This window comes from Falco biarmicus, chromosome 3 (assembly GCF_023638135.1).
Source record: "Falco biarmicus isolate bFalBia1 chromosome 3, bFalBia1.pri, whole genome shotgun sequence".
NCBI lineage: Eukaryota > Metazoa > Chordata > Aves > Falconiformes > Falconidae > Falco > Falco biarmicus.
Window position 1 is genome coordinate 72,500,875 of NC_079290.1, and position 15,294 is coordinate 72,516,168.

At 38.8% G+C, this 15,294-nt stretch overlaps 1 protein-coding gene across 2 annotated transcripts in view; it reads right to left on the reverse strand.

Moving 5' to 3' along the window:
- The window catches only part of GABBR2 (gamma-aminobutyric acid type B receptor subunit 2), a 487,663-nt gene that overhangs the window by 202,290 nt on the left and 270,079 nt on the right, over positions 1-15,294 (reverse strand). For both annotated transcript variants that reach the window (XM_056333263.1, XM_056333265.1), the window contains exon 8: positions 8,119-8,179. In XM_056333263.1, coding sequence (XP_056189238.1) covers positions 8,119-8,179 — 61 coding nt within the window. The remainder of the gene's footprint in view (positions 1-8,118; positions 8,180-15,294) is intronic.

A 15,294-nucleotide genomic window follows, 5' to 3' on the forward strand; every position in this document is an offset into this window, starting at 1 on the left:
CAGGATGACACCTTAGACTTACTGTGGCTGAAAACATCAGTGCTGTGCTCACTGGTGGCAGAATAGGCAAAGATATGATGAACATGGTAGAACAGAATATTGGGAAAGCGGTTAACACAGAAAGGTCATTCAGCAGCGTGAGGTATGGAGGTAGGTGTTTCAGTGCGATGTGTGGCTCTCATTAAATTCTCACAAAAAGGGAATAAGTATCAGGAAAGGTAAGGGAATATTAAAATTATTGAGCAGCTTATACGTGATGAAAAACTATATAGATGACAAGGACTCATTTCTAAAAGAGTGTCATTGATAAGAGAGATCTGTAAGACATGAATGATATGAAGAAAGCGAGCTAGACACAATTATTCATTGCTTCTCACATTAAAAGAAGCAGGGTATGCCCAATGAAATTTTGAGGTAGCTGGTTTAAAAGAAGAAAACAAACAGATGGAAGGGCTTTAATCTTTACATGCATAATTATGTTGTGAAACTCATTGCTACTGGATGTGTTGAAAGCCAGAAGTATAAATGGATTCATGAAAGATACGACAAATTGATGGAAAATAAATCCACATGCAATTGTTAAACTTGATGGTCCAAAGACACCCTCCAGCTCAAGAAGTCATGAAAACACTTGCCTTTGGGAACTCAGAGTGTAAAATAAAGAAAAATCATTTCTATATATGCCTGTTCTGACACAGATACCCATAAATGGCATATGCCGTATCCTTTCCTCAGTATCCACTACTGAGTGGATACTGAGCTGGGCAGAGCTCGTTATCTGACCCAGTAGTGCAATTCTTCATGCACTAGCCACACAAATAAATATGGTCAAACAGATTATCAGGTGTTACATCATTAGGCACTGAAACACCAAAACCTCTGCACTCCAAATGCCTTTGCTTGGTATGCAGACAAGGATTGTTTCACTTTTCTATTTGGTCTTTCCAGGAGGTAGATAGTATTTCTTGATAGATTTCTTCATTATCAGTGGTTGTGGGGTTTTTAGTGTGCATGTGTATGTATGTGTGTTGAAGAGGGAGGAATCACCTCTTTCTGTCAAGAACTGACCGGGAGTCTCTTCTTTAAAACACACCAGCAGAAGGGGTGGTGAAGCACTTCCCTTTCAAATAGTTACCTATTTCAATATAAATGGTTAGAGGAGTCATCATACACTTGGGAACCCCAGATTCAATTCACTTTCTTCCTGAGAAGAACTGTAATTTTCACCTCTTTCTATTTATGACCAGGCTATATATACATCTGGATAACGACTTTCACTATTTGTCCTGCTAAAATCTTGTACAACATAGGAAAACAATTGACATTGATGTACTAGAGACAAAGGCTGAGAGGGCCTGACACTATAACCTATTATGATCCTCACTTGAATGAGGGATCCAAGACCCAAAGATTACTTAAGCATTTTACATTCAAATAATACATTGGATTTAAAGGAAAACAAAAACAGAACCAATGTTGGAAGAGCAAATAAATCTGTTTCCTCCTTACAAATACCCTTAACCACCAGTCTAGGGTTTCATACTTTACCTAGGTCTCTTACTAGAAATAATTCAAAGATCTACAACAAATAAGCCACCTCAAGGGTGTCTGTGGCTGTGGTGGATCCTCTTGTACCCCTCCCGGGAAACCTGCATGCTCAGTTACCTCTCTGAAACGCCTGTACACCAACACACGCAGCGCAGGGAATGAACTGAACGGGAAGAATGAGAGATCTGTGTGCTGTCACAGGGCCATGACCCCATTGCAGTTACAGAGACACGGTGGGGCAGCTCACATGGCTGGAACGCTGTCATGGGTGTCTATGCAGCTTTTAGGAAACGGGCCAGCAAGGCGAGGTGGTGGGGTTGCTCTTTGTGTGAGGGAGCAACTGGAATGTGTTGAGCTCTGCCTAGGGTGGGTGCAGAATGAGTCCAGAGATTATGGGTAAAGATATAAGGGGCAGGCCAACATGGGTGACACTGCTGTGGGTGTTTGCTACAGGCCACCTGGTCAGGGAGAGGAAGTTGATGAGGCCTTCTACAGACAGCTGGCAGGAGCCTCCTGATCACAGGCCCTGGTTCTCATGGGGAACTTCACCTGCACTGATATCTGCTGGAGAGCCAGCACAGCTGGGCACACACAGTTTAGGAAACTCCTGCAGAGCGCTAATAATAACTGTTTGATGCAGGTGGCTGAGGAGGCAATGAGGCGAGGTGCCTGGACCTTGTACTCATAAACAAAGAAGGACTGGTTGGAGATGTGAAGGTTGGGGGCAACCTTGGCTGCAGTGACCATGAGATGGTGGAATTCAGGATCCTGCGTGGACGAAGCAGGGCAATAAGTAGGATTGCAACTCTGGACTTCAGCAGAGCTAACTTTGGCCTCTTCAAGGACCTACTTGGAGGACTTATGTGGGTTACAGCTCTAGAAGGTAGGCAGCAACTGTCACATATTTCAACCTTCTTGTCTTCTCTAAGCAGCCTAGATCTTTTGCTTTTTGTAATGAATTTTTAATTCATTTTTTAATATTCTGTCATCTTTACACATTTTCCTTAAATGAGCACTGGATACAGTAGTTAGCTGTAGCCTTTTGGCACTGGGTAGTTTAAAAGGATATTATTTCTACACCCCAGTACAGGATTTTTCTTCTTTTAACTTCATGTTTTTGCTTATTCATGTTCAGCCTGTGACCCACTGTAACCCCTAGTTGCTTTTACGTGTAACTATGGCGTGGTGAATTGTTCCCCATTTTGTATTTGTACAGCAGTTTACTCCCAACGTAGCGCCAGGCATTTGACATAAATAAACTGCATCCTGTTTTTTCCTGATTACTTCTTCAATTTTTTAATATCTTTTTGAATCCTTGTCTAGTCCCCTTTGTGCTTGCTGGCTCCCTCAGACATCACTCTTAATTTGATAATTACATATTCTAGGTCATCTTCTTAATCAGCAATAACAATATTCAGTGACTCCAGATTTAAGGCACACCCTGTCAGCACTCTGCTTGGCACATCTCTCCGTATTAGATGACTATCCTTGTCATTGAAATGGGACTCTAAATCAGTTTTGCTGACACCTTGTAGTTTCGTAAGTTTCACATAGATTATACTAACCCAAATCGCTTAAGAAAACATCATTGCCAACAAAAGATGGAAGTGGTACTCCACAGAGGTAGTGTGACTGAAATGCACTGCCTAAATTATTTGCTGAATCAGCACCCTAAATGACAAGTTATAAGACAAGTGGGTTTTTGTATACCACAGTTCAAACTATCAGGACTAACTGGTATTGAAACATCTGACAGCACGTAGAAAACTATTGTTTAGGGGGATTTCAGATGGGAGGGATCTAATAAAGGTTCGACCTAGCCACCACTAACTGCCCTGGAGCTAAAAAAGCTTGTTTAGGACATGGTGGGGGGAGGTTTGTGTGTGCGGTGTGCTGGAAAATTGCTACAAGCCACCACGGGTACTGTTAAACAGGCTTAATTTGACAGGATGAATTGATCATTAAGCTAACAAAAACAGTGGTGGCTAAGATAGGAACAGCTACAATCTAGCTACATTATTTATAAGGAGACAGAATGGAGTCAATACTGCACACCAAGTCTACCAAACACTTTTGTGATTTCAGTCAAGTACTCCAGTTAGGATGTGACAGAAGCAAGATTTCTGACTCCTTAAATCTCTTTTTTGCATGCAAAATAATAGTCCTTAATGACAGAAAGATCTTTTCCAGAAGAATGCAGCTGCCCAGGATAAACACCACACAGTTTTACATATTTTATTGTTCATCACATGAACAATGTGACACTAGTGATTATTTATTGTTCACCATTCAGATTCTGCTCAGCCAACAGAATTCTGAAATTCTTTATTTACTTTTCCCCTAAGTTCATATATGGCTCTTCAAAGGTACTCCTTAATCACTCAAAAATTTTGATATTTATAAGGAGATTTTATTCTCACTTTGTAAATATGCTGCAGAAGCAGAGAAATCTGAATCCACTGATTCTGGATGTTCGACACCATGGATTCCAGATATGACATGAGATATTTCAAATGTGAGTTTTTAGAGTGGTCATTAAATATTTTCTGTTTATTGGATTGTATTCCTTCAACATTATCACAGAAAGAAGATCCAAAGACTGGTTCTGTGTGGTATATACTGGACAGGTGTAAATATACAAAAAATATTCAGAGGCCATTAGTCTTATTATTTATATGAACCCATATGGAAGCAAGAACCAAAAGTAGTTAAGACTCTGCTGGATCATACTTAGAATAACAGAAGGAAACTTTTCCAGGGTTGGATTGATGACCCTGGAGAACAAGTTGTTGTATCTGTAGGTGGTTCTGGAGCATTGCTAATGTCTCCTTCATTGAAGCAGCTGGGGACAACAATTAGGAACTAAGTAGATGAACCGAGGCTCCAGTTAAGAAATCCTGGATTCTCATGTAGCTTTCTCTTCACTGTAGAGTAGACATTTGTTTGTCTATTTCTGTTGATTAAACTCAGAGAAGAATATCTGGGGCATTTACTGCAGAAATTCAGTGAGGCCTTTTCTAAGAAGACCACTTGACAAGCCATGCTCTCATTCTTGCTCGGTACCTAGATCAGCTTTCAACACAAGCAAATGTTGTTATCATATTACCCGGTTAAATGAGTTGAAACTCTTAAATTCTTCCCAGAAAGACACAGCAGATGACCACTCACTTTCTTCAAGTTTTCTCAACAGGCAGTACCACAGACTTTGTTCCTATCTACAAGAAGCGTGATTTATGCACATTTCAATGGTATTTGTTTACAATTCAGCTTTAGTTTTCCTTTTTAACCTATTACAGCACAGAAGTCTCTTAAGAGTTTCTCTAATGTCTGACAGAAATAGGAATATGGCTGAAAGCAAGGCGCCATTTAGGCTCCAGTCAGATTAATCAGAAAAGATCTGCGAAAAAGTGAAACACTTTGAAAGACAGGTATGTGTCTGTTCTTGCAGCGTCCTGTATCACAGCAATCTACAATCTCAGTTTTGTTGCTTCCCTCCCCGCTCCTTGATATGCACACAACAGTTGCCAGGGCTCTTTCAGCTTTCACCAGCCAAAAGATTTTGGCTATCTACTTCAACTACATGTTTGACAAAGAGAATAGTCCATTTATTGCACCCGTGGAAAAATTGCCATTCATTCGGAAGGATGCCAGCTTCAAACATCACTTGGATATTTGAGCTAGACTGACAGACTGCTCTTTATATGCCAGTAAGGTAGGGGAAGAAAATGCTATGAAATGTGCTTTGTATTCTCTGCTGCATACTAAATCATTCCTGGGTGGTATTCATGATCTATAAAGCAGTAAGTAGTTTGGTCACAGCTATCTCTGGCACCATCTGTTTGGCCACTTGAAACACTAACAGGCTGCACAGAAGCTGAAAAACAGACATGACTAGCGTGAATTTGGGAAAAACTATATCCAGATTCAAAATTAAACCAGCTATTCAAAATTTCATCACAGTGCGTCAGGCATACCTCGGTTACCTTCTAAACTCTCACAGGCTGGTTTTCCCTTGCCCCTGGCAGACATGGTTGTCTGCTTTTTTCATAGCCATGATGTTTGCAGATAGTCTCATTAACACAAGAGTTGCCAGCAAAGAATAGAAAATGAAGGTCCTGAGTCTACCTAGAAATTTTCTACCCTGGCAAATGAGGAAAAGTATTGCTGGCCAAGGAATCCTACGTCTGAGATACAATTATCTATTTACCCATTTTATTTTTCTGCATTGAATTATTTGTAATAACTGTGCATTTTCGTTCAAATTGTTAACAAAACTATAAAACATTGCAGATGAAGAAATAACTCTTGCGGTATAGAACACTAAAACTGATGATTCCCAATTATGATGTTTGAATAAAAAGTTACTAATACACTTTATATACTCTATTCTCATAATTACATTTAATCTCACAAAAGCGTTTACAAGACATCTTTGATGTGGTCTTTTTTTCCTAGAAATCATCATGATTTGTGTCATATTCTAAAATAAAATATTAATGAATGAGTTTTATATGGGTTTTAAGCTCGATATCACCTAACAGCTACAATGACAAAGGAAAATCCCATTTACCATTTTAAGTACTGGACTTAATTAACTTCTTTCCATTATTAGGAACTTCCCCAATGGTCCAAGATTTCTTTAAAGTTAATGAGACTGTTTCAGAAAGCTTCCTAACCAATAAAGTATTCTTTTGAACAAATTAATAATTTCTACAATTATACCACAAATATTGAGTGTAAAAGCCTTGTATAAAAAAATACCAATGAAAGAACAGAAAAAATATAATATCATTTATAGTTAAAAAAAGATAGGTAAGTTTCACCTATGTTGTTATACTGTTCCTTATTTCAATTTCTCATATGTTTTTGTACATTCATTTCCAAAATTAGTAAGAAATGAAACAAAACTTAAGACCAGACTTCAGATGTGTTGACAGCCTATTGTTTGCATGAGAGATAACCCAGCCCGTCTCCTGCCTTGGTTATTTTTTCCTGTAGGTTAATGATCAAATCCCAAGTAAGGGCCTGAATTAGTTCTGAAATAGATGTAAATCTGATGTGAAACTGAAAACATTGTAAAGAAACTCAATTTGAATTGTTGAAAATAACAAATCAGGTATCCCGGAGTTCTATCACTTGTCCAGATGATACATGTTGCACCTCGACATAATCCACAGTCACATCCTCAGTGTGCAGAAGGAACGTGCCAAACTTCCTCCTTGTTCAGATGCTCTAGAAAGGTACATACAGCTGCCTTAGGCATAATGCATAAGGGCTCCTTCAGACTTCTGAAGAATAAACACCTCTTGTAAAATCCCCTTACAATATTTTCTCATGATTCTTTCATGTGGCTGTAAACACCGCTACTATGAAGAAATGGGAGGGTGTGGGGGGAAGAAGAGGAAGCAATCAATATTTATCATTAGTGTTGAGCAAGAATTTCTAAATTATATTATCATGAGATGACATCTGCAAAGTTTTAGTGGGCAGAAATGCTTCAGGGAACATGAGGTAATAGCATCAGTTATAGCTGTGAAGGCAAGAGCAATCCCCAAGATTGCTTCAGTAAATTAGAATGAGTAACAGATCCCCTCAAGTGCATTGCTGCTCATTAATAATAATGCCCATACAGCAGACAATTTCTGTTTAAAGGATAAGCCTTTGTAACATGGTCAGCAGGATTATGTTTAAAGCGATCTCCTGAAGACAAAGGCAGCGCAAGCTTCTTTCTCATGCATTGTCTGAAAAGGATTTGCCAGCATTCTCACCACTACTCTAATGAGACCATCCAAATGCAATCATCTCCAGTTTTATCTCAGCCTCAGCCCAGGAAGAAAAACATGAATTGCATTTTATATACTGCAGAGAGAACTATAACATGTCTTCTATGAATCACCATTTCTGCAGGAAACTCTCCCAAGCAAGCACCTTGTCTGGGCTGCAAACAACCCTTGACAAATCCCCATGGCTGCATTTGTGGTCTCCGCTGCTGAGACCATTCCCTGCAGGAGCAGCTCAGGCTGAGAGGATGCAGCGGGCTTGGCAGGTCGCACTGTGGAGTGTGTTGCCTCCAAGGGATGGGGTCAGCAGTTTGTGTTCTCTGCATGCTGAGGGACCAGTTCCTGAAGCAACTTTTAGAAAGCAGTTGTGGAATGTCAAAAGTGAGTCTTTAGAAAGCACAACACTAACTTGAAAGAGCTTAGCAGCAACAATTCTCTCTAAATTCCTCTCCAGATTCAGTTTTCAGAAACTGTATTAAGAAGTGGATGATTAGCTGACCAGGAGAGTTTTTCCAACAGCTGTTGGCTGTTACAGATCAGTAGTTTCTGTAAGTATGTGGATTTTCTTCTAGAAAAGTTCCTGGAAATATCTGGGAATACCTCAGAGCACTCAGGGTTCAAAAACACAGTATTTTAAGCAGGTAACAAAACTTTCAAAGTATTCTGCTGCATCTTATGAGCAACTGTTTTTCAAAATAATTGTACTATTTAAAACATCCTGAAACAAACGCCACACAAATTTGAAACTGCATACATAATTATAATGAAAATTGAACTGTTTGCAACCTACCTTGGAATTGCGTAAATTTGATGGTTCCCATCCTCTCTCCATTTCTGAAAACAACTTGACCCTAAATAAGATAAATAAATGCCTTATAAGTTTCATAAATCTCTCATAATATAGTTTTGTTAGCACTGCAATTATTTTCCGTTCACAATTAAAATTACCCAAGTAAGGTTTAAATTTGAAGACAGCAGATTCAACAAAGGTTAAAATAACTCAATTACACCTCCTTAAAGTTTTCTTCCACATGTTTCAAATGGCCTTAGAAAATTGACCAATGCTATCACCCACTTTTCAGGGATGGAAATTTAGGTACAATAAAGCCAGTAACTTACTCAACCTCAGATGATGAGAGATAAGCAAATAATTGATTTTCACTCCGTGATTGTTTTTACCAAGGATATGTAAGAGTTATCAAAGATCACACAAGAAAATCGTTGTCCATTTCATTCATCATATGGTTCTCCAAATGGCTCTATAATCTACTTATATCTTATCTTATATACTTATTCTACTTGATTATGGATACCAGTAGCTCGTGGCCTGGTTTTGTACTACACCAATATGCATGTCCTAGAATTCTTTTTAAATGTAAAGCCATTAAGTCAGTACTACCCTTTGTTTTGCAACTCATTGTTACTCCTCAAAATAATGGCTACATGACACTGAAACCTCCTCACATATCCCTAGCAAATTACTCTCATCTTTCATCCCATCTTTCCAATTTACATTAAGAAAAGATCTTGTTAAATTTCTTCCTTACTTCAGCTATTTCATAATTGAGTATGAAAGAACAGGTTTTCATTCATTTATGCTAAGAAGTATCTTTAATATTTTGAACCCACAGTGGAGTGCTGAGTGCTGTCAATATAGATTGCTGTTTTATTGCATCCCTAGTTTGGTTTATTATTATCATGTACATTATTCTTTGTTTTAGAGGAATCAAGGTAAGAGAAAACAAATGATAGGTATTTAAGGCTACAATGCATTTCTCTGTGCAAGCCAGCCCCTTTTTGGATAACCCTTTCTGGTCACTAAGGGGATGCATGGAAGACAACCATCTGAATTACTGAAATCAATTGCCTGCAGGAACTGTACAACAGATGCAGAGTACAGCATACCCATTCCACGTTTTCTGCAAGCAACCAAACACAACTTCCCTTTGATAAACAGAAAATGACACCCTCCAACAAATATAAGAAACTTTGTGCTAAGCAGTAAAAGACAAAAACACCTATATGTGACAAAACGAGAGCAAGAGACATGTATACCAGTAATGGGAGAGATGCTGGTGACAGCTACAGAAGGATACGGGAGCTACTCCTAATGAAATCCAGTAAAGCTTAAGTCTCATCCAGTGGCTGCTAACACAGCTCCAGGAAAGAACCTAAAACATTAGCAGGCAGATTTATGTGTGCACTTTAGCAGCCTTCATCCAGATCTCCTTTAGTTTGGAGAAGCAGTTTTTACTATCCCTTCATCTGTTTCAGCATCATCCTAATGCACTTGGCTACTTTGTTTAAGTGGCTACTTGGTTTAAGCAAAAAACAGTAGATAATATTAAAAACTTATAAAGATGCTATGCAAGCATCACTTATTGCAGACATATAGCTATAGTCAACCCAGTCTTAGTCTTGCTAAATTCTTGATTCTGTGACCTGCATCGGAGAATTCTGTAATTAAATTTTTCACTGTGTGGATAAGTTTTTAATTTGATTTTAAATTTACTGCTTTTTACTGTAACTTTATCTCCTTTTATTGTTTTATTACAAGTTAATAGAACTGTAAGTTGTAGTCTACTAGAGTGGTATCTATGGTTAAACATGGAGCACAAACATCACTGCTATCATAGAATGATAAAATGGTTCGGGTTGCAAGAGGCCTTAAATACTGTCTAGTTCCAACCCCCCCTGCCATGGGCAGGGACACCTCCCACCAGATCAGGTTGCTCAAAGCCCCATCCAACCTGGCCTAGAACACTTCCAAGGATGAGGCATCCACAACTTCTCTGGGCAACCTGGTCCAGTTCTTCACCACCCTCACAGTAAAGAATTTCTTCTTAATATCTAATCTAAATCTACCCTCTTTGATCTTAAAGCCATTATCCCTTGCCCTGTCACTACCTGCCCTTGTAAAAATTCCCTCTCCAGCTTTCTTGTAAGTCCCCTTTAGGTAATGGAAGGCTGCTGTAAGGTCTCCCTGGAGCCTTTTCTTCTCCAGCTCTTGAAGAATCCCAACTCTTCTAGCCTGTCTTCACAGGAGATCTATGGTGATGGCCATCTACAATTGTCATCTATTATTGATAGTATAATGTACCGGCTCAAGAAATTTTCTAGTTTCCAAGTGTAACTGGTTTGCAGTATTATCAATGCTGCTTGCAAAATCACACACATTTTCAGCATTCAGTCGGACAGGCAAATATCATACGCATCTACTGACTAGACACATACATCCTCATTGGCATGTTCTGAAACTATCACCAAAACATAAATCAGTTCTGAATGTTCTGAATAAATGTAAAAAAAAATTAGAAGTATTTGTTTTTATCAACTTCCCTTTGCTAAGATTGGTGGGTTATACTATCTAAGTATATCTAAGTAGTAGGTAAATAAAGATATGGATGATGGTGATGAAAGAGTTATGGAACAACTCGTGAAAATGTCATTGTTATGTGCAAAGTTATTCAATTACAGTGTTTTACTTTCATTAAAGATTACTGGAAAATGCTAAAAAGTCAAAAGGGTCATTATAAAGAATAACAATTTCTAAATACTATTTTATGAAGTCTGACATTGTCCTGGATATTGTTCACAAACTACAGAGTCTGTATGTTATACACACAGATATTAACAGGAAAAAGAACAATTTTGAGAAATTGAAATTGGCTATTTATTCCATGTGTAATCCAATGAATAAATCTGTTTTCAAAGGTAAAATGAACAAACCCCATATCAGCAATAAGCCTCAAAGCAGGAATCTCTAGTGCAATCCATGAATGACAGTACATATTACCCAGGCATCATTACCATACCACTTGGTTCTTTGCCCCTCAGGAACATGCTGCTTCATAACATGCAACAAGTGGCTACAGCATCTCAAGTAATTTAAACCCCTCAAGACTAAAATTCCTGTGTGCTCGGTGAGAAAAATTCCTAGATTTTTACTGGGACTTTAGGCAGCCCCAGGAGATGGATGTAGTGTTGCTGTTGCAGAATTTGGTTCTGCCAACATGGCAGAAAGGAGCACTCCTCATGAATACTGAGAAATTGTATAACTAGCAATAACTTCATTTCTTAAAACAGAAATAGGAAGGAAACTAATGAGAGTCACCTATTGCTCCATGCTTTCACCACTATTTTATGAAAAATAAGGCAATTACATTTGGGGTAAAAAATGTTATATAAATATATAATAAAATGTTGTAGTACATGATTTTATAAACTAAGAGCAACGATAGTAAGAAATAAGCCAACCAATGTTTCAGAAACCTGTTTTGTAGAAATGACTTTTTAGTCATTTTTTTAGATTTATGGCATGAGAAGTGAGTTATAATCCAATGACACTCTGTAGCTCACATCAAGTAATTTCCTTGCCACTGAGGTAACATACCATAAGGTTTAGCTAGAATTATCTTCTTTAGGCTTCAGATTCATAAATTACTTACAGTGTTTTTTCTTTATTTAAGGTAGAGGATGTTTTAATAATAGATATTACTAATGCACACATTAAGCTCTGACATTACAAAAGCCAATCTTAGTACTATTTCGTCTTTTCTTTTCACCTTACCACATACCCCAGCATATATGCTGGTACAGACTCCAGACGGTGTGACCCATCACGAATACAAGACACAAAATCCCCTTTTACCTTCTGTTGTGTTCTGGTGACATTGCATAGGCATATTTAGGTACTGTCAGTATTTCCCAGTCAAGTAATTATTTTGCTTCGAGAGATGTAAAATATGATCACTGTCCTTAAACTTTTAAATCAAGTGCATGATTGGACTACTTGCACTTAGATCAAACCATGTATTTTACGATACATTAAAATAGTGAATTAATCAACAAACCCTTCCTCTATTACATACAGATCATCCCAGTGGAGACCAATAGAACCCACACTGGTATCTTAGCGCCTGTTATATTTTCTTCAATCTACCATCTACAGATATGTTTTTTCCCCTTTCTCTACCAGTACAGAGTAAATACCAATTCTGTAACTGATCTGCCCAACTCTGAGCTGTGGACAGGATCTTCACATCAGTAATTATTGTTGAAAAGTTGATGGGAAGGAAATTGGAAGTGTGTGGCTTGTTGTCCAATAGACAGTGATGTGAACAGAGAGGGGAAGAGAAGCTGAATCAGCTGTCTGCACAGCGTGGTACTCTCAGCTGTTGCTGCTGCTATGTACAGCCACTGCTGCACACAGCATCCCAATAAACTATATTTGGGATCCATGGCAGCTGCATAACTCATAATGCAGCCTTAAATGATTATGCTTTACTCAGTTTTCCTAAATGTGTAACCACCTCACAAGGGAAAATACTAGTTGCACATTGCAAGTTAGGTGTCTTGGACAACAGAAATATATAGAAGCTTAAGTTGGGGAAGAGGGGTGCGGTTTAGGGGTTTTTTTATGTGATTGGTTGAGTGGGGTTTTTTTAATACATCTCTGAGTCCAGCTGCTTTTCCTGTAATTATTTGGTGCTTTTTTCCCCCCAAAAAAAATCTACAGAGTTATAATCTTTTACCATTGTCCTGTTTTCAGCTGAGTTACTTTTCTTCTTAGTAGCTAGCACAGTGCTGCATTTGGGCTCTGATGTGAGAGCAATGTCGACAGGACACTGATGTTTGGGTTGTTGCTGGGTGATGTTTATACTAAATCAAGGACTTTTCTGTTTCCAGGGCCCTGCCAGCAAGAGGGCTGGGGGGGCACAGGAAATTGGGAGGGGACACAGCCAGGACAGCTGACCCAAACTAGCCAAAGGGATATTCCATACCATGGGACGTCATGCTGGGTATATAAACTGGGAGAAGAAGAAGGAAGTGGGGGGACATCTGGCATTACAGCATTTGTCTTCCCCAGTAACCATTACGTGTGGCAGAGCCCTGCTCTCCTGGGGATGGCCGAACACATGCCTGCTCATGAGCAGTGGTGAATTAATTCCTCGTTTTGCTTTGCTTGTGTGCACGGCTTTTGCTTTACCTATTAAACTGTTCTTATCTCAACCCTTGACTTTTGCATTCCTTTCCAGTTCTCCTCCCCATCCCTCTGCGTGAGGGGCAGTGAACAAGCGGCTGCGTGGTGCTTGGTTGCTGGCCAGGGCTAAACCACAACAACCATAAATGAAAACCAGCACTGGACCAAACATTTCAATGGTGTCAGTCTCACAATTGCCACATAGAACAACATCATCTCCCTGTTTCTTCTGCATACTCTCTTCTATGTGCTCTGTTTTACAAGCCTAACACTGATTTTCGTGCTACCTGCATGTACTTTATTATACAGCATAACTGCCTTTCAAGTCATTACTAAAAAGACAGTCTTTACCATCCCTGGATGTACAATCTTCACCTTTTTGCTTGAATTGATGTTCCTTAGCCATCAGTCCTTTATTTGTGGTCAGAATAAGAAGTCCACAGGACTCATCCATTCGCACTCACAAAATATTATCCAACATTTTCTTTATTTTACACATGGGACTTCCCCTGCCTTTACAGCAGTCAGTCATTTGTCTACACTTGGAAGCAGCTGTTTATTATACTTTATTTTTTTCCTGGTGGATAAGAAGTAATTATCTTTGCTATATTATGAACATGTCATTAAGCTCTTTTCGAGCTATAGAGCACTAGTATTTATTAGAAGTTCCTTTGCATTATCACTGACAATATTATTATTCATCTCTGGACATAGGCCCATGCCAAAGTTAGAATTCTTTCATTCCTCATACACTGAAATCCACAGCCAACACACTTTCTCTTTCATGTCTCTAGCCTTCTTCGTAAGTCAATAAAATCAGAGTTCAGAAGATTCTTAACTGCTCTCACAGACAGGGCCAGGTCTTCACTTTGACCATGATTTCATTTACCATGTATTTTCTTCTCCAAAATGTCTCAAATATAATAAACAGAGAAATAAACACGTAGCATTTATTTCTGTGATTTTCAGTACTACACCTACAAAAAAGATCTGCTTTAGACCTTACTTCACTCTCCAATAGTCTTCCACACATGGCACCAAACAATTTTTTATTTATTCAGATTTGTATTAAATACTAAGCTTATACTTGCTATTACACTGTTGACTTCAAAAGTCATAACTAGATATTCAAGTTAAATTAATAACACAAATACTCCTCATTAGAAGAGAGATCATGAGTATGTTGACACACACATCACAGCTGGATGCAAGACAGTTAAATGCCTCAGGACTCATGTCCCCCGAGTATTTTCCAATGGGCCAATACATTCCAGGGACTTTGCCTCAGTTCTGCTTTACTGTCCAGGAATCTGGGCTATGCTGCCCTAAAGGCAAGCCATCTCCCCATATAATAGTGTTTATCCCCAGTGGCTTTCCCTGAAATGCCTGAGCCTACACAGTCTAACCAGTTCCAAAAGTGACTGTCAGTATTTTTTCCAAAAATTAACTCAGTCACTTCTGGAGTTCTTGAGTTAGATATTTAATATAAAGTAAACCATTTAAATAAATGCATGCAGGAACACCTGAAAAGCAGTGAGATAACTAAGGCAACTGAAGTTATATTTTTAGTTTAAAACAGAGTGCATTATTATATAATGAGTATACAATTAAAACTGTCCCTTTAAGTTCCGTGACACCTACTGAAATCAAGGTGTACCTCTGATCCTGTAGTGTTCTTATTGGACAAAGGCCAATAAAACTAGGCGCCAAGGAGGGTGAAGCATCACAGGACAGCAAACCTAAGAGCTTGCTAACACCCAAAGGGCAGGCAGGAATTGTCCGCCCACATTGCTCCTAGCTGCACAGTCCTCCTACACCCACCTGGTCATAGCTCTGCATTCATCAGGCCCCATGTGAGCTCTAGTGGCCTATTAAACCAGCAAAATGTATTCTGTGATTTTTTGGGGGTTTATTTTGTATTGGTTTGGCAAGTGGGGGAGATGTTTCTGAATTGCTTTCCAGCACCAGATGCAGGTGCCAGCA